Source organism: Lytechinus variegatus, chromosome 3 (assembly GCF_018143015.1).
Source record: "Lytechinus variegatus isolate NC3 chromosome 3, Lvar_3.0, whole genome shotgun sequence".
NCBI lineage: Eukaryota > Metazoa > Echinodermata > Echinoidea > Temnopleuroida > Toxopneustidae > Lytechinus > Lytechinus variegatus.
In genome coordinates, this window is record NC_054742.1 from 65,267,378 (window position 1) to 65,288,433 (window position 21,056).

The 21,056-nt window shown below is 35.7% G+C and overlaps 1 protein-coding gene across 2 annotated transcripts; it reads right to left on the minus strand.

Annotated features, from left to right (window-relative positions):
* Positions 1-1,886: 1,886 nt before the first annotated feature.
* Positions 1,887-15,897, minus strand: LOC121411687. 2 transcript variants are annotated; one of them, XM_041604513.1, is made up of 4 exons: positions 15,878-15,897; positions 6,497-6,633; positions 5,293-5,484; positions 1,887-3,971 (listed from the first exon to the last, which is right to left on the minus strand). In XM_041604513.1, exons 2-4 carry the CDS (start codon positions 6,603-6,605, stop codon positions 3,694-3,696), a joined length of 579 nt encoding a protein of 192 aa, XP_041460447.1. In that variant the 5' UTR covers positions 6,606-6,633; positions 15,878-15,897; the 3' UTR covers positions 1,887-3,693. The 2 variants fall into 2 exon arrangements, with proteins under 2 accessions (XP_041460447.1, XP_041460444.1); XM_041604510.1 differs by lacking the exon at positions 15,878-15,897 and adding an exon at positions 12,909-13,019.
* Positions 15,898-21,056: the final 5,159 nt, after the last annotated feature.

Sequence of the window (21,056 nt, forward strand, 5' to 3'; positions counted from 1 at the left end):
TATAAACAAGAAGAATTTAAGGGAAGAGGAAAAGGGAAGAAAACAATGAAGTAAACATGGTAAAGGAAGATGGGAAATTAAAAAAGAAAAGAGAAGAGTGAGAAATGGAAGAAAAGTAGGGGAAATGAGAAAGGGAGAGAGAAGGGGGAGAGAAATGGAAGGGGATAAAAAGAGGAAATGTTGATGATTGAATGGAAAGAAATTGAGAAACTGAAGGAATGGGAGAGGTGAGAGTTTATGCGTCAGGGATTTGGCGTGATGGAGTTGCTTTTGTACCCCTAGCCACTTGGAGCAGGCAGAAATTTGCAAAAAATACTTCCCGACACATTCCTGCTTTTATCTCACTGAAAGTGTCTTAATAGGAAGGGATGATTACCCCCCCCCCTTGCCTCTGTTGGGCCAGGGCAGTCAAAGAAGAATATTGTCTGTTAAGAGGGGGCTTCGGTTTATCCCAGAGGACGGGCAAGTGACCCCCTGAGCTCCCTTATCCCCATCTCTCTCCCCCCCCTCTTTCCTCCACTTTAATTCTCTCTCCGTTCTCTCCCGCCTCCCCTCCCCCTCTCTCTTTATTCATGGATCTATAGGTCCATGCTTATCTTGCATTACATTTTATTCCTCAATAATCGAATTCGATGGGATACGCCAAAATCTTTTTTTAATATTTATTGAAAATATTTACAATTCACTTAAAATAATATATTGACAATGCAATCACTGTAAAATACGGTGATATTGCAAATATAAAGGCAAATTGTTTTAGGCTTATAGTCTGTTGGTTGGTTATTGTATATAGTTCGTGATGGTTATTACGAGCTCAAAACTGTGGTACACCAAACTGTGGACTCGAGTGAAAGCAATAACATTTTGGGGGAAGTGCTACATCAGACATTTTAACATTCGAAATATAAAATACTTATAGAAATAAAAAAAACTTAGTTCTCGAAATGAAAAAAAGAAGAAGAACTTTCATTGAAAAATCTATATATTAGGGTGCAGTATTCGTCATTGGTACACCATCATACTTAAGAATGTCATCTTATTTGGTATTTGCCTTGAAGATTGAAATTATATTCAATTATGGCCAATTGTTTCAGACACTACTTTCAAAAAGTTGCGGAATATAGGGTCAAGTGCATGAAAGGATTAATCTTTCGTGTCATCGAATCATTTTGAAATATATTGTGAACAATTAGAATCATTTGACATTAAATCAGAAATATACATTATTGATCATTAAATCATTTGATGAAGGTGGATTGTCATTGCAGGCAAATATGCTTGGAATATGGAAATATTCAATTTAAATCGATTTCTATATGATGTTAAAGATAACACATTTATAAACAACTGTTTCCATTCACTTCAAGAGATGAATATAATGTATTGCAAGCAATTAATTGATTTATCATTTAATACATATTTTTATATATTCCTCTCCATATATACAAAATAAGGATTTCTTTGGACGTTCAAGATGCGGTAACTCTGTTGTAATTAAGCTTAGTAGATGCCCACAGTGTGCCACTATCCACTGTGTGTTTAATTCGAGCGTTTCAACATTGTAAATTACCGTGTACACGATGTTAAACCAAGGAAAGCGACATGAACGCAATCTGAACACACTTTGAACACACTGGCCCGTATTCTGAAGTCTGGTTTAACTCAAACTCAGGTTTAAAGTTGCGGTTTAAGTATGGACAGCCAATTGTTACAGAAATCACTAACAGCAGAGCTATCATATTTCAGCTCATTTGGTTCTCAAATCATTCGTACTTGTCTAGGAAGTATAGATAGATGATTGTCTTCACCATCGATGAATCACAGGAAAGAGCACAGTAAACATAAGAAACATAAACTTAATATATTTTTTACCCTTTTGGCTTCCCATATTTTTAGCACAGAGTTGGACCATGGTCTAAGTTAAACCTGACTTCAGAATATTAGCCACTGAACACACTCACACTGAGACCATGCACACTCATAACACACTGTGAATACACTGCAAACATCCTCAAAACAAAGTCTGTGAATACACTGTGAACACAATATGAAGACCAAGTGATTACAATGTGAAGGCACTGTGAACAAACTTAATTCACTGTAAATCACGCTGTGAACAGAATGTGAACACGTTGTAAACATTATGCGAACATGGCGTGGGAACGATTTATTTTCAACCAAAAAAAGGGTTAACCTATTTTAATATATTTATTATTATACTCAAAATTCTGTTTTCGTTTTGATCGTTTATATGCAAATCAATTCGATTTTACAGTGTTTCAAAACATTCATTCCCCTGACAATTTATCTGAACCTTTCCATAAGTAAACTAAATATGAGATAACTTCAACATCATTCGATGTAGTTTAACGCTTCATCCTCATGAAACGAATTCAGAATTAATACAATTCCAAGACCCGTATTCTGAAGTCGGGTTTGATATAAACTCTGGTTAATGTGGTTTAACTATGGAAAGCCAAATGTGACATACTGTACTCCTCTCATTGTAGAGGATCAATTACTCAAATCATTGGTAAGTGTCTATAGGAATGATAAATAAGATAGTTGGCTTCAAAAGAATTAGGAGAGAGCACATAGACACAATGTAAACATCATTTTGACATGTTCGGCTTTCCATAATTTATTCACAGGGTTAGACCATGTAAAATTGGACTCCAGAATATAAGCTAATATATTTACAATATTGACCTTCCCATCGACCTTTCGAGTCATTGCAAACACACACACACAAACATTTTTTTAATGTCTTGGTTCAACAGCTTGGTCCAATTTATCATTTAAATTACAGACACACTCTTACATGGACATCATAACCGATCCTACATGTCCTACCGCACATCCAAATAGGCCTTTTAGATAGAAATACATGCTGTAAAAACCTTTTGATTAGTTAATTAGCGGGTCTTGGCAAGGTAAACTTTGCTTTCCCTACTCACATCAGTAGGACACAAATATATTTTTGAAATGCGTTTATGGCGGAAATCGAAACAATTTTTGTTCATGGAAATACGGAAATACGTTATTACATATGCGAAGACTCTTGTGCCAGTCTCGTATACGGATCTGAAACTTTACTCTACATCCGAGGACATCTTATATCGTTTGGCACTGATCTTTTCTAAACTTTACATTATGCCATGTACATGGCCATGAATGCCGATGCAAAGAAAGGGAAAAAATGGGACCGTCACAAGCTATGGTTCAGCGTAATGAGGACATCCTATGTGACTTGTGTCCTCGGTTTAAGTTCGAGTATGTGCCCTCCTTTTCCATCAGGGTTAAGTACATATCGACCCACGAACACAGTCACAAACTTACACAAACGCGTGATGAACACATCCACACATACCCACATGTCGACACAAAAGCACACATTATGGAGGATCTGCACCTGGACCATGTCCATATTAAAAAAAATATCCACATTATTAAACATTTCTTTGACCAGTTCCAAGTACGACTATACTCTGGAAAGAGGACTGTACTCAACGGAAGAAGAAGAAGAATAAATATGACCAAAGGGTCTGTGTAGTTCCTTCGATTGTCTCATTAGGATAGGGTCCAGATGATCTTCCTTAACTGTAAGGTAAGAAGTCAATCCGATAAAGGTTAATGAATCGGTCGGAGACGATAAGTTTGTAGTACTTCCGGGTGAACCCTAGTTCCGATCGATCACGGGCCCGCTGTCGATGTATCGATACACCTCCCCGCATGGAGAATGGTTTCTGTAGACGCTATGATACCTCGACATCGCACTAAGTTAAATGTACATTCGCTTTGGTAGGTTCCTACGGTCGTGCATACCGGCTCTAGTACCAGGTCACACGAATCTGGACATGGCGTCGTCATCGCGGGGGCCATCGTCGTGGTCGTTGCCGTAGTCGTTCTCCTTGTCGTTGGAGCTGGAGTAACACGAGGGGTTGGTTTAATTCTCCTGGTAGTAGGGACTCCTATAGAATAAGACAGACATTTTGGAGAACTGAGTGTTGTGAACAACATAAGGAACTGTAAAAGTATATGACCACAGTCATATCTACGGAACCAACTCCCATGACTCCAGACCAATCTATCTATAATTTTCAGTGTCACACGATTGGTTTTGGAGACTGGCGTTTCCGTGATTAGTTGAGTAAAGATTATCGAGTTTTCGCAACGTTATGCAGACGCTTTGTTGAAAATCTATTGAAATGCCCCTCAATTAGAGGTCAGTGTGGAAATTGGTGAGCCTGGACACTAAGGAGATCCTTCTAAATCCCGGAGCAGGCGACAATGTTGCTTGTTTAGAGTCCTGGGGCGCGTTTCATGAAAGGACTTGTCGGACGTTTTATCCGACAAGTCCTGTTTTATCCGACAGTTACCATAGTAACACTGCTTCTCAGCCAATCAAAATCAAGGAAGATGTCAGATCTGACAACTTGTCGGACAAAAATCTTGATGAAACGGTCCCTGGACGACACTGCTGTTTGGATTTAGCGATTTTCGACAAAGGCTACTTTGTGGTGAAGGGTTTTTTTTTAACAATAGATATACGTTTAGAAAGCGTCTGCGTAGTGGTTGCGGAGACTCCCTATACTGCCCTTTCACACAGACAAAACAAGACCCCAAACCGACCACGTATGCCATTCGAAGCAACGTTAAACTTTTGATCGGTCAAGAGATGGATCAATAGGTGTGACTGCAACTTCATTCATAATCAAAAGCGATGTCAAGTATACATTTAGTAAGGATGGAGTTAAAACTCCCAGCTTTTTTTATTTAATTTTTTAAATCTTTATATCTGCATTACTCTTTGACAGACTTTCATCAAAGCTTTATTAATTATTATTGTCTTTATTTATCCTGCTTTTATTGAACTCATCTTATCGACAGAGTAAAATTACTTTCCACAAGAACATGCTCTCTCTTCTGTTTTGTTTTTGCATTTTCTTATTATTTATTTATTATTATTATTTCATTTTATTTCATTTATTCATTCATTTTTTTATTTTTATTTTTTTATTTATTTATTATTATTATTATTATCATTTGTTTGGGGGGAGCTCGCCTGAATAGTAGAGGTAGACTATTGACGTCGTTAACATCTTAACAAAGGTTTAAAAGGGTAAAGTTTCTGAAATGCCATCATAACTTAGAAAGTTCACCATTTTGGGGGTATCAACGTCGAAATCTATTTTTTTTAAACAAGCAACATGACCATGATGACCCGACATTAATTCGTCTGTTATTAAACTAATAAGTCCATTCATTTTTTTTTAATACGATGTAACTTACGAGTTGTGACCGGTGGGCGTGTCATACAAGCTCCCCAATGCACTACTCTCGACTGAACATTCCCATTCAAACAGGCGACTTGTCGAAGGTGGCATTCCGATCTAAATGTTGTCCTGTATATACCACCAACGACACCACACACAGTAGAACTCGGATCAGGGTTTGGATGGCATCTTGGACAATAAGTTTGGGCTGCAACCAAAGAAAAAAAATGAAAACATAAAAAATGTAACTTGTTTTATATGTGTTTCTCCGAGCTTAAAAGAAGGAAATCGGTACCATGACATTTGCTCCGGCGACAATTGCTCCACTCTACATTCCACACAATGACTAATCGAATGACAAACTTTAACCCTGGGCTTAACACTATATACCCTGTCCTCAACCTACCCCCCCCCCCAAAAAAAAACACATCTTAGAAGAAATTAAGCCCAGAGCATTTGTCGCAGGAACAAATGTCGTGTCACCAGAGAACCAACTGCATGTAATATTCAACACTAGGGTTTAATGAATAAATTATTTTCTATCACAGTCTACCTTTTAAGCCATGAAGGGTTAGAGTCATGCAATATTAGGGAGGTTTCGCAACTACTACACAGACACTTTGTGGAACGTTGAGAATGTATTGTCAAAAGACCTTTATCATTCTTCGTCGAAAGTCGGTGAATCAAAAAAGCAGTGCCATCCTGGACTCTGGACAAACCAAATTATTTGCAATTTTTCATGAGCTCCGAATCTTAGGACGATTTTCGACAAAGTCATTTAAGCTGTCCATTGTTATTTGACGGGCATTTTCAATTGATTTACTGTGTTGTAGAATCCGTTCCAGTTGCAATTGCGAAAAATCGCTATGAGGGAGCTTGCAACACATGACGGATGAGAAAGAAGATCGATTGGCTGCCCATGCTTAGTCAAAGGCTCTCCATGACAGAGCATGAGCAGAACGGTTTTTTTCTTAATTTCAGCTTTCCTTCCTCCATGCCATTCGTGATGTTTTCGTATATAGACTCCCTTACATCTGGACTTAAACAAACTAAGTACAGTTAAATTTTAAAGTGCTTCATGTGTTTTCTTCATGTTATGATACAGAAATGGAATACAAATAAAGTGATTTCGATATTTTTCATTATGTTTTTGTTGTGCTAACTTGTGCAACAAGCTACACCTCCCTCATTTTGTAAATTTCAAGAAACTATACGCTTACCTGGTACTTGTTCCTCTGAACTGTCATCATCCGTACCTTCTTCACTATCATCTCCGTTGCCATGGAGAATGATGCATGCCAAGAGGATGATGACGTATGGAGCCTTCATCTCTCTCTCTCCGTTCTCGAATAAAGGTCTGTAAATAATGAGAAAAAAATAGTTTCACAACGGTTACCAGTGTATTTTTCATGCTTTACTCAATAACGTGATCAATTAATCCAATTCTTTCATCATTGTATTAAATCATTCACGGTATTCGAATGTAAATAATTATAGATAATTATCATTTTAGTGATTTCAATATTGCCACAATTATGTGACAATTATTAGTATGATTTAGATTCGTGATGTTATCATCTGTTAAATATAATACTATAAATACGAAATCCAGTTGTGAATCGTAAACTCCCCAGTGGATCTCGTCATCGACCGTTGTATCCTTTTTCACGACCATTAGATCAATATTGTGGTAACGAAATTTCCTTTCAGCGAGGCCTAATTCTTGGTTATTATTATTAGAACAATTTTCCAACAAACACTTCATGATACCATGAAAATCGAAGTCTATTTTGATTTATAATGATGTGAGTCATAATGGTAACACGGGAATTTTTTTTTTGAAAAAATCTTAATCCAAGCTTTCGATTAACAAGTTTAATCCATGCATCATCAAATCTAAAGGAAATGAATATAAGCGTAAGAGTAATTTCACAAACGGTTAAAGAAGATTCTAGCCAAGAATAACAGACCTGCTGACATCAAGATTCAAGAGTCTCGATATAGCACCCGAATAATCTCATCTTCTTAGATGACTAAGTTTTGATACTTCATGACTAACGCGCTCATGAGCCCTCCGAAAGCACCCTTTATTATTTAGAAAGATTAAACACATCTTAGAGAGGGCGGACATGAAATCGATGATGATTCACCGATTCACACCGGTCTAGTGATAAATCAACACAGACAGCTAATCAAAACCAGGGCACACGTGGAGTAAGAGGGTTGAAACAATCTGTCACTTTTAGAGTATTTGTTGTGAGGAAAGTTTTGAAGCCTTCCTCGACCTCCATCAAGAGGCCCTCTTTTGAATCTTCTAACAGAACAGAACTACATTGGTCACTGGCGTATAGAAGAGGGTTTGGGGTGGGGGCTTGGGGCCGCCCCCCAAAAAAAGAGTTAAAAAGCAAAGGAAGGAAAAGGGTGAAGTATGATTTCATTGTTTGATATTATGGCAAAATCTATCACAAAATTTGATATTTTTGTGTAATTTTTAAGAAAATTGTTGCTGCATACGCTCTGTCTTGTCCCCTAAATTTGTTGCCTCATTACGCTATTGGTATTGGCGCAAATTATTCAAGATTTCGTTCAAAGTGATACACAATAATCAGAAGACCTGAGTGTTAGTACTTTTCACAAAATTGATTTTCTATTTCACTTTTAATTAATCAGCTTTCAAACAATATTCCCTCTTATATTTGTCATGCCCATTCTGTCAATTCTTGGACAATTTTTTTTAAAATCAATAGAAGCAGCAGCCGCAGAATCAAATGATAATTATGATAATAGTAAAATATATGATTGAATAACTAAATCAAATAAAAAAAATATCCATGGATATTATATACGTGGTTTTATCCACATAATTCGGGGTACCTTTTGTTTTCTTCAGTTAGCTTAAGTTTGAATTCATGATGACTAATTAAAAATACTATATTATATTGTTATCGGACATGAGGTGGGATATCCTGTAATTTGACAGGGAGTGCTACCCTAATTTGGCAATTAATATTTATGACGTTTGGAGGAAAATCCAACAAATTGGTTTTGATACAGACGTAACTATATTTTTTCTGAGAATATAAATCGTAAGGGAAATTATCGTTCGTTTTCAAAATTTGTGAACTCTGGAAATGATCAACAAGAGGAAACAATTTATTTTCATTCTGTAAGCAGTTCCTGTCCTTATTGCGTATAATTCAGATCATGGTTTTCCACTAACTTACTTCTATTCTTGCTTTTCACGGTGAAAAAAAATAAAGTGATAATTCAGTTGAATGAAATGTAATTAATAGATCCTGTAATATTTATGAATATATATATTCATAATTGAGAAACCAAAGTAAAACAAATAAAAACTACGAACAAATACATGGGCATTTCAAATAAAGTAATTGAATCAATAATTATTAGTCAAGTGACAATGGCAAAGAACATTAACCGCTTAACATACTTAAGCAGAAGCACCTACGCCCCCTCGATAAGAATATTAACTGACCAAATTACTTATATCCCGATTATGTTAATTGCCGTGTAAATTAGCCTTCCATTTATTAATACTATTTTGTATTTTGTGCAATGAACTAGTTAACTATTTTTTCGTAAACCTCTAAACGATTAGCTACGTTCAGGATAGTTGATCCAGTAGCACGTCACGGAAAACCTTTCCCATCAACATTATCCAGTTTAGTCTCACATGCATTAAGCCGGGCACAATTTCGTTCATTCTGATTCATCCCCTCTCTGTAATCAATTTGAAGTGAAATTAGTCCCGGATTTAGGCTTACGTCACTCTTAAATAAATGTCTTCCGCACTGATGGCACGCGTCATCGGGAGGCAGAGTGAGTAATGATATTAAACCGAATTAATGAAATAATGTTCTCCATTATATTCAAACTTTTATTCGAAACACACAGCCACAATGGAATGCGTATTGTTAAGGTTAATGTTTTTAAACATGTATATGTGCATATCACGTATCATCATAAAATGATATTTTGTGAAAAATTACAAAAAAATCCAATATCTATTTCAATCAGCTTTACCACCCCCCCCCCCTCTCTCTCTCTCCACAATCTTTTCCCCCAACTTTTTAGCCCTCCAAAGGCCTTTTATTGAATTAAATAATATCAAAATATACAAAAACAAACATTATTAAACAATCAATAAATGATCTTAAACAATAATAATACTTAAACATTTCTCTCAAGTTAATAAAGAATGAAGTGACCTCCATTTAGTATTAAATTTGTTAAAACAAACCCGATATACAGTGCGTGTCAAAAAAAAGTTTACACTTACAAAAAATCCTTAAAAATATTCATTTGTAATATCCTGAAGATTTTTCCATATTTTAACATTGGTACATGTACATTTAAGCAGAGGACGATATAACTGTCGAAAACTATTTCCGCTTGAGTGAGCACCACTTACTTTTGAAAAGTTAGTGAAAAATGATTTGCGCAGAACTTCGAAATAGTTATGCGAATAAAAGTAGACCTTAATCATAAAAAAAACACTGTGAATTTAGCTAACAAAATTGATTTGAAGATATTTTTTACTTTTTAAACTTGTTTCATTGCCCAAAACACTTCGAAGAGTGCATTGCGCCCCACCCCCCTCCCCCTCACACCAAGACCATCGTGATGGTATTTGCTTTGCACTGAGCTGTGATCCACATGAAATGGCTTAGGCTTGATTTTCATTTTGTTTATAACTGTCAAGCCTGGGAAAAGTCTGGAGAAGCAAGTATTAAATGAAAAATGAAATGTAAACCCACATTAAATGATAAAAACTTAGTGAAACAAATGCTGGAGATGTCTGATTTAAACTTTTGGTCAGATTCAGTTATGTCCTCAGATCCAGCTGGCACAAAAAGGGTAAAGGTTGTGCTTAATAAGTGTTGAAATTTCAATTTTGGTGGCAAAATTGTTCTAAAATGCTTTAATGTATACGTTTTATTTTAATTGACTAAAAGTGGAAGGGAAATGTATGAGAAATGTTTCGCAGGATAAGTTTGATTTCGCCCTTTCCCCTCGACACAGCGTGAAAACGGGCATTTCTGCGCAAACAGATTTCTGCGAGCTTTACAAAAATGGACAGTACTCACTCAAGTGTAACATTCTGTCAAAACTTTTACTTTCATTTGATAGATGAGACCCAAACCCAGGAATATATGTGAAAAAATTACCTACATGTTGTATATTTTTTAATTCCCAGGGCTTTTTCAAAGTGTAAACTTTTTTTTGATACGCACTGTAGAACTCAAATATCTCTCATCTTCATAATATTGAATCACTTTTTTCTTTGCATATGTAAACACTGTTTTTTTTTACTATTTAACTTTTGAAAAAATAAATGCTGTTTGATTATAGATACCAAACAGTTCAATGCATCATTTCTTTTCTCATCAAAACCAAAAATTACATTTTTCAAACTGAATTTAACATGTGCCTGAGAACATTAATTAATCAAATTTTCTGTTTTCTTCCAAATTTCTTTACTAAATTTACATTCATAGAAAAAGTGTACAATATCTTTCAACTCCTTATTACAAAAATGAACATTTTTCATTTTTTAACGATCTTCATCTTATATAGTTGTTTATTCAGAAATAATATCCACAATCTAGTTTCATTTTTCTCTCTTCTTTGTTCTTATCTATCTTCTCCCTTTGATATGATTGTGGTGGCGGTGAACAAAACTGTCACCAACTTGCCATTATACATCATACAGACATACGTGTTGAACCTTCTGAAATAAAGAAAACGAATTGATATTTTCATTCGAATCAAATTTCACGTAGTGTTGCTTGTTCAGATCTTTGATACCACACAGTCACACCTACACAACCGGCTCATGGTCCACCAAATCGATTGCGTTATTTCCAATAACATACTATCGGTCAGTTTGGAGTCCATTTCGTTGATATGGCGGTCGCATAATTATTTTTTACACGAGGAAGTAACTGATTAAGCTTTTCATGGAGAAGCCACCATAATCTATATCCTCCGTCTTGAACATTTCCTTAACGGTACGGTAGTCTCTTCAGATTATCTTGAATTTAAAGGATCGGACTGGCTAAATCACTAAGCAAAAATAAACTATTCCGTGCTTATATCGTTTTGCAAGCAGTGAAAAGGTAAAGAAATAGCAAACTGTTACACAGTTATTACCGTTGACTAGTAAGTTTTGAGATTTCCTGAGACTTTGGACAGGGATCACCTAGTTCCAGTAGGCATTGGGTTAACCAAAAAATGAAAATTTGTTGAGGTTGTCGACAATTTGGTACGTCTATCCTATGTTCTGTTCTATGTAGTATTCACAGATGCTTATGTTCCTATTCATTTCCCTACACACTTGTATAAGCTGACGATATCCTATCTAAACATCAATATGACAATTTTCAGTAAAACCTCGGACCCTAACTAAAAAGGTGACGGCTTTAACCAAAGATGTCTTTGACAGTTGCATGAGGTGAAATCTTGCTTCGCCTAAAGTGCAACTGCTGTGCCTGCGGCAAACCTTTCTCATATCGTAAGTCAGTGTTTACATTACATAAAGTATCTGCAATTATCATATTTTAATGAGCTTGAATGAGCTATTAGGACAAGCTATACGTATTTCTTTCCCGCCAACAGGAACATCATTTTTTTACCACCTTACTGGCTTTCATTGTTCTTTCAAGCTACGCGTCTAAAAGTCCCGCTAAAAGTAACGCACTAAATCTGGGATCTTGACGGCGATGAATAATCACGCAAAACTTGACCGTCTGACAGGCCGATAGAGGAAGTCATTGCAATTCAATATATTTCATGAAACGAAAGTCAATTCTCCCCTTCGCAAATCCGCCCCGGCTCCTACCCCTTACTGAAATACATCCGTATGAGCAACGATGGAAAAATCAGATAGGCCGAAATATGACTCCATTTTTGACAATCACTGACCTACATACATGAAAATAAATCGAATTGCATTTCCTATATAATTTCCCCCCTTAATGTACAATCCTATTTCGTGTTGCCAATGAAATTGTTTTTATTAACAGGTCTACAGTTTGCCAACTGTAATTACCTCGTGATGTCCTGCCAAGCCCCCTTAGCGCAATGTGCGACGGTATAACAGGTATAAACTAGCATGAGAGATTGTTATCCTCGGAGGATAGGAAAGGGCGTGTGTGACTGTATATTCCCCGTTCCATTCTTTAAAAACAGTTAATCAGTGACTGATGCTTAGCAACGAAAAGGAGAAGTAAGAGTGACAATAATTTGAGCACCCCATGGTCTCAGGTATATCATGTCTGTATAGTTAAAGGTGAGTCGAATAACTGAAACCAACCATTTTAGTTATTTGCCTGACCGAAGAGGTAGGAGGATTTTGTTTACGTACAGTTTATGAATGTAATAATAAATGAATACAACACTGTACGACGATCAAAAGTAATTCATAAACAACGACATCCAACTCGAATAAATATAAAGCTGAGACGTAGAAAAGGAAAAGAAACCGAAGAATCAGAAAATACAATTTGAATCCTATTAATGACATGAATGAACGCAGAAGTTACAATATTATCGTAGTCCGTTTGATAGTCGACACCAAAAACTCATTAAACTCAAAGTGACATTGCTTACCAATTTCTGTGATCGAATGCAGATGGCAGACGACGATGATCGAAATCAATTAGATGCCTGTAATCAATATAGAACTTTGTTTATATTCCTCGGTTCCTTGAAACCTCCTACGAAATACGAAATAATCCTCGATAATGTGTTGACGTTTTTTTGGCGCGCAAAATCTAACCATCTCTGTGGGACTACCTCCGAGCCTCAATGCTTATATACCGACCTTGTGATATCACAAAGGATTCCTCTTTGTTCACAGGGACCCAGTCAGTTTTTTTGTGGCGAGAAGCACATCCGAGGCAAATCAGTCACACTCTTTTCTCGAAAATCATTGGTGCTGCTGGATATAGGTGCGTCGTATACATGACTCGTTTAACTCTTCCCGTCCTGTACGAGTCTGTAGACACGACAGCTGTTTGACTTGACATGTGTACCCAAATTCCAAATACTGTTCAGACCATGAGTAATACTTGCATATCACAATTTTGACGCGTTTCCTTTTCCCTTTTTTCTTCCCACCCCTTCTCTATTGCTACAGTTTCCGTTGTCTTTCCATTGTTTTTGTATTTGAAAAGGATTTACTCGTTATTTGATTCAATTCAATTCAAAATTTATTTCAATTAATCGATCATAAAAATACAGGTATATACAAATTAGATAAAAACATGGGATTGGGAGCCCCTAGAAGATTTCATTGAGAAAAACTTGTGGGTGGGGCACCACCATGGTACAATTAAATACAAATTAATATATAGGCCTAACATACACAAAGAGTGAACAACAAATAACATTGACATACAATTTAATAAGAGAGAGAGAGAGAAAAAAAGAACCAATGGGCTACTATAGGGGAAATAAACAAACAAACAAGGAAACTAGAAGTATCAATAAAAGAAAGAAAGAAAGACATCAGTGGATGTTCACTCATATCCAAACCACATAAATGACCTATTCAGATAAGAAATTAATCTCAAGTATTGACATTTATTTACTAAATGATATACAAACAACATTAATAGATATATGAAAACTATTATATTAAAGATTTGAGTATAGCGAGTAATCCATTTTCATAACTTCCAAAATGGAAACAAGAGGAAAGTTCCGAGAAAGTCTCATAGTATTGCCATGAATGCTGTTTAGTTACAAAAACTAAAGAGGGTTTTAATTTCATGCATTTCTGTTTTCTTTATCCTCTTTGAAAATGTGTTGATTTGTTGGTTATGACAAAAGTTCTGAGAAAATATTGTATTAGTGCCCATTAGTGTAGCGAGAATATTATTTTCACGAATTAGGAAAACGAAACGATGATTTTAAGGTATTTTTTATTTTTTTTTGTAAAAAAAGGAATTCATTGCTGATTGCTATAACCCCAACAATGACCAACGATCTGCTTGTTTGACCTCCCAATTAAAATAATTTCAAATTTATATAATAATATTACTCAATTCTCTTCCCCAATTTCTTCCGGCTAATATATCGGGGAAGTGTGTTGGTTGTATATGACTCGTTTTTACGTGTTTTTTTTTTCATTTTTGATTCAAATATGGAGAAATTAGAAGCATCCCTTTTCACTGAAAAATGACACAAAATGAAAATCCGGTCCTAGAACAATGTCCACCGAACGTCCACCTGATGTATATCAGCAATGAAATATGAAGGAAAAAACCTGGAATGTCCACTCATATCCAAACCACATACAGGACCTAATCAGATAAGAAATTAATTAGCGTTATTAGGCTAAACAAATACTGAGGGGGTACAATATGGCATTTTCTGACAAAATTTCTTAAAAAGACCAAGCGAGCGAGGAAAGATAATGACTTTTTCAAAATGATAATAAAAACTGTGAAATATTTTGACCCAGTAGTAAAAAAATAACATCACTCCTTACACTTTATCCTTCCATTCTGTTTCTTCTTGGAACCTCCTCTTTTTTTCATAGGGCATCGAACCCCAAGCCCACTCCCATCTATACGCTAGTCACCCCAAAAGAAATTGATTTCAGTAACTTTCGAAGAAGGGTAATGAACTGACTTGGTTCTCCGGAAGAGGATATATTTTGATAAAAACAAGGAAATAAATAGAAAGAAGCCTTCGGTTGTTTGTCAGATTTTTATTGAGAAATGTTCGTTTTATATTTGTATCGGAAAAGGTTGAGGTAATTATTTCCTCGAGGATCAACGGAAGTCAATATCGCGATTATGGGTGCCGAAGTGTGACGTAATCAATTTTCTTCTCTTTTTATTCATTTCAGCGTTTTTAATTCACCAAAGCCACGTACATCCACCTCACAAGGGGGATACACTGTAAAAAGTATTGGGTAAAGTTTTAACCAGCACGAGGGTAATTAAGTGTCCAACCAATTTGGGGCAGTATTTTACCCAATACGGGAAGCATATCGTCCAGTAAGTTTAAAAAATAAGCAGCTTTTACTTTAGAATGGGCAAAATTCACACTGGATAAATGAAAATGCCCCAAAGAAATGCCCAATGTTGTTTGGACACATTACCTTCATTGAACATTTTTTACCCAATAGTCTTTAGAGTGTACGTGCGCCATACAAATATCCTATATTATCATCATTATTAAAGCATGATTAAATACTTCCGCAATCAATGAAATATAAATTTGGTAGAATCGGTCCACGGGTGCTCAAGATATGACCTCATAAATACATATTAGCCCGATAATAATTTTTATATACATATCCAAATATTATTTTGTGGGGGGGGGGGGGGTCAGTGAGACGATGAATTTAGAAGAATCCTGAACTACCCAAATGTGTTGGATTCTTTGCGGGAAATGTCATAGTCATTCATAGTGTGATATAATCATTGTAGCAACATGGTGATAGTACTGTGTTTGCAGTGTGACGACTAGCTGGATTTGGCCCATTTACACAGTGCTTCCACACTGTGAACATAGTATCACACTGTGGCACCGATAATATGCGATAAATTGAGTAATATACTTACCCATTTCGGATAAAACGTTCAGATCAGATGCGGTATATATTCACAATATAAAATCCATGTAAAAATTATTTGATTCCAATACTTTATAGAGAAATTGACATTATTTCCGACAGTGGGCTCTAAAATCCCCTTTTGAAAATATAGAGCGACTACGTTCGTTCAAATATAAATCTTCACAAATGGTAATTTCGAAATAGTCAACGGTCTACACCATAGGCGACTTTGATATTTTTGACACTACGCCATGAATTCTTTTGCTGTTTTTAAGTTATTTGCAAATATAGTTTCCGGGTTTATTAAAGCACATCATAATTTATGTCATAATCGCGTTTGCTTGATGAATTATAGAAAGATACAACAAATCCCAAATGTCTGGCACGTCTCTCGCATTGGATCTGGTTCAAGGCGGTTACTAAGCTGATCCACCCCTCCCCCATTTTGTTTTTATTTACCCAGTAACCCAAACATATATTTTCCCTTTTTTTCATTACCCCCCTCCCTGTTCTCCTCTCACCTTGCCCACCCCCTTCCCCATACACCATAATTCTTTAGAGTTCAGAGTTTATTGATAAAAACCACAAACTGGATTAATACGGATATAGGTTTTGCAAATGTAACAAAAACAATAAATAAATTAAGTATTTTCTCGTATACATGTACGTGACTTTTGCTGCATATCTTTTCTTGATTTTCTGTAATAATTGTTTACGCAAACAAAGAATGGCAACCAAAATCAGAACATGAAAAAAAGAAAAGAAATTGATGTTGATTTGAAACTAAATGTAATAAATTACAATTAAAACAATTGAAACGACACAAAGAATAAAATAGAAAGGAAAAAGTAGATGGATAGAAACTGAAAACTGGATTAATTCAATAATGATCAGTACATTGTTCATTTGAAATTTTCAAAATAGTTGTTAATTTGTTTTTTATGTCGCATATTTTATCATCAAGCTGATTAACCTGTAATACATTTTGTTAGGGGTTGGGGTGTCTAACCACTAGCGTACCTACGGGGGGGGGGCAGGGGGGACAGTCTGCCCCCTGACGAATCACAACCCATGCAAAGGACGTATCCCTCCCCCCGACGAGCTTGAATATCTTTATTGCCCCCTGACGAGCTTAAAGACCCTTTTTTTTGCTTGTCAAATTTTTTGGCGGACGGTTTTGCTCCCCCTTGTGGAAAATCCTGTGTACGCCACTGTGTCTAACTTAAAATGATCCATCCGATGAAACACCACATTTTCTCTTAATAAAGATAAGTATAATTATTGCCTATGGTTGGTTTCACATGAAATATTGAACATATAATAATTTTATATGAAATTGTCATTGTTTTAGTAGGCTGATTTGAATTTGTTCTGATAGATGACACAGTTTGCTCTCTTTTGTAACAACACAAAATGCAGGAGATTATGAATTCACAGGAGGAAGGTATTTATTTTGAGTTCATTTCTCTGTGCTGCGTTAAAGTGATTGGTTAACATTGGTTTGACTTTTTAAAAATCTGAGCTAGAAGGTCACACTTGTCACCTGTGTCTGTGATATGTTACAAAAATGAAGCCCAAAAAAAGTTGCGTTCGAATATAATTATTTAGTGCTTCAAAAATTGAAATATAAAGTGACCGGAAACACCATTTTAATTTCATCCTGTACACTTATGTGTACTATTTAGGTGTCTATAAGACGCCTATTTACAAAATCGGGGTTTGCCTTGTAGTTTTAGCTTTTCATTCTCAATTATGGTCGTTTTCAGGGTTTATTAGTTCTAATACATGCACTTGTATACATGTTTCATCTTGATTTGAGATTTTTTTAAATCGGCTGCTCACAAAGTTAAAAAATACCTTTAAGATTGGTTAGTTCCTTTTCGAAATATCGTGGTTTGATTCCTTGATTCCTTGCACCTCAGAAACAATTAAAGTGCGATAGTAATTTTTTTTAGTGAATTTTGAGTCGAATGGTTTATATATAGAGAGGAAAAATGTCCTGTACATGTATATATTCTTGCAAAGGAATGCCCCCCCCCCCGCTCAACTCTTTATACGTCAGCACTCTCATGACATAGAGAGATAGAAATCAAGCGTCCTGTTTTTCCTGTTATTGAGGTTTAAAGGGATACTCGGGGTTGATTACTGAGCAAAATGACAATTTCATCAAAATATGATAAGGAAAAACTACTTTATTGAATTTTTACATATTTTTTGAAAAACAAAACAGTTTTATGAATGGCATTATGAATATTCATTACTTGTGCTGATGACTTCTCGTCCCCATTATACATTTTTAGCTTATTACATGAAATAATGATTGTTTCATATTCTATCATGCTTTTTATATTTACGTGTATGTTTTTTAATGAGAATGTGGAAAATAAATTCAATTCAAATCATGATACTTAGTTTTGTGATCGTATTCATGGAAACTAGTAGTACATTGAGCCCCCCCCAAAAAAAATAAAATAAATAATGAGGCCAGACATGGCATATGTGTCAAAAGGACCTTATTAATAAAAAAAAATTATATGAATTTGTGATAGATTTTGATTCAAAATCCAGAAATGATAACGTAACATATTTCACATATTTTCCCTTCATTTATAATTTTAGGGGATCCACGGACCCCAAGCCCCCATCTGTATGCCCGTTGTGATAACCACAATTAGAGTCATCTCTAAGGAATTACATCCAGGGAAAGTCTGACGTAGGTTGCTTGCCAGTTTCATCTATCTTGTAAATGTGAACCATTCCCACCACTTCCCATCCTTCAAAAAATATTTCTTAACATCATAGGTATCGCCATCATTGATTGACAGAATATAGTCTGGGATCTGACTGGAAATTAGGTTAAACATCCGAACATTAATTTGCATTTCCATTTTTCATGTTTTGATAACAGTGTTTATTCTAGTGGAATGTAGATCACGTGATTTGTGCAATTATGAATGGGAATAATATCTTCACTTCCCTTCAAATCATCACATCTTGGCGTTTATGTCCCCGAGCAAGGCATCCCCCCCTCCATTGATTACGTCTCATGACGTTAAAGGTCGATCTCGGACGAAAATCACAATTTTGAAAAAGTCTGTAAAAGAAAAAAGAGAGAGTGTCAGTTTTTTGTATGTATGTGTGTGTGTGCGCGCGCGCGCGCGTGTGTGTAAGTCCACTAAGGTGTGTGGACGTTCGTACCGTATTTGTGTTGAATGCGTGTGTGTGCGTGCGAGAGGGTATGTGTGGTACGAGACTCGAGGTAATGATGCGATGGTGAGAGTGTGGGGTGTAGCCGTGTGTTGATAATTTGCGTGCGTGTGTTTCTTCTGATGAAGGCCAGCAGCATAAAAATAAAATTTGAGGATTATTGATTGATATTGTAGACATTGACAAATTCGGAAATCTTAGGTATCTCCGCAAAGCTAAAGGATTAGTGGGACTACTTCCATTGTTTTGTTTCTATGAGCGAACTTTACATTTTAAAGGCCTAACTTAAATCATGAATATTCTGTCTTATTTGAAAACAGAGAGGACTAGTTAGCCAAATAACAGAGTAAAAATACTCTATAAATGTCAAGAAAATAACAGTATGTCATATTTTACTCTAACTTATGCATAATTAACATTGTTACATGGTATTCAATTGATGAGATGACCTCACTATTTGTTTTGTACTTCACTGTATGAAATATTTCTTATCTTGTTAGATGAATGTATCAAAACGCATTGCATTTGTTGTATCTAATGATATGAAATATAGAAGTCTCGACTTTTGATCACTATTCTATTTCATCAGCTTCCTCTTTATGAAGAAACTATGGGCCCCATTTGAGTCCCCTCCAACAAGGGCGGCACCATAGGGACCATTATGATTTTCATATATTGAGATAAAAGGGTGAGGAGAAAAAAAACTATTAGAGTGTGAAGGAGTGATCTTGGTCATGTAGCGCTATAATATCCTTATACATGCCGTGTACAACTGAGAAAATATTTCAATTTAATTAAGTGTTCCTACACCCCTTCTAAAAATATATATCAAAATAGCCTGGAAAAAAGCCACTGAAAACAATCATTTGATGTTGAGGAAATAGCTACAATATAAAATTCCTTGTATGTATATATATATTATAATCTAGGATACTACAGCTCCCCGTGTCATTTGATATAATTTTATTCTCTGCCACTTTTAGTATTAATATATAATGATGAAATATTTCATTCTGTTCAAATTCAGTGAATGGGAACTTTTTGTCTGATCATTAAATGTACAGTAAATGTCGTTTTGAATGTTTCATTTAAAAAAAAAGATGGAGAGTTCCTATGTATTTTTCATGTTTTTGCGTATTTTATTTTTCGGGAGGGGGGGGCGTGGACTGCCGTTTCAAACAATTGTTATATTCATTAGCAAAATTCTTGGATATAGAGTCTTGTCAGAGGAAAGAGCATGAAAACGAAATCATGATTTTTATATAATTCACAAAACTTAAAGGTAACATGAATTGTGTCTCCAAAGTGATGAACAAGCTATTATGATTTTTTTTTCAGGTGTGTGATACAGGAGATTCTGCCCGGATAATAGACTTGTCTGTCACTAACTCACTATAACTTCAACCCCTATCCCCTCTTCCTCTAGAGCTAGACAGAATAATGCAAGCGTTAATTTCGATAATAGAACAGCCATGAAATGACATCCTTATTAAATTCAAAATGAAAGAAGGGGCAGTTCGATTTGGTGAGGAGGGGTGTAGTTGCGTGGCATGGGCCTGATTCAGACATTTCGCGTATGAATATGTAATTATGAAGCAAGGAACACAACATCAAACAGATAATAATGAACAGTTATTGATATGCAAAGTAGTAGGAGCTGTTTGAGGGCCTGTTGAAATTTCTGCTTTGTTCACATGATAGTCTACATCATGGGCCACTGAACCAGGGGGGGGGGGGGATTCCGCCCTCCCCTAGTTTCATCAAACGTGAACAAAAAGGTAACATTTCCTTTTGATTGTAATTTACTAATAATAGTCAGCTACCTCTCCCCCTTCTGCTCACCCCCCGGGTCAATATCAAAACCGTATATGTGGTTCGTGTTTTAATATGTAGATGCATTTTTTTACCGGACTTTCCTCAATTGTCAAGCAGAGAATAGTTGATTAGTATGCATTCCAGTGCAGTTAGATATTGACTAG

Bases quoted from the DNA above. Each gene is read 5' to 3' on its own strand.
- LOC121411687 (XM_041604513.1), bottom strand. From the start codon at position 6,605: ATGAAGGCTCCATACGTCATCATCCTCTTGGCATGCATCATTCTCCAT. The intron at 5,485-6,496 runs GTAAGCGTATAG...CTTTGGTTGCAG, and splicing joins TTCAGAGGAACAAGTACCAG to CCCAAACTTATTGTCCAAGA. The intron at 3,972-5,292 runs GTAAGTTACATC...CTTATTCTATAG, and splicing joins ACGCCCACCGGTCACAACTC to GAGTCCCTACTACCAGGAGA.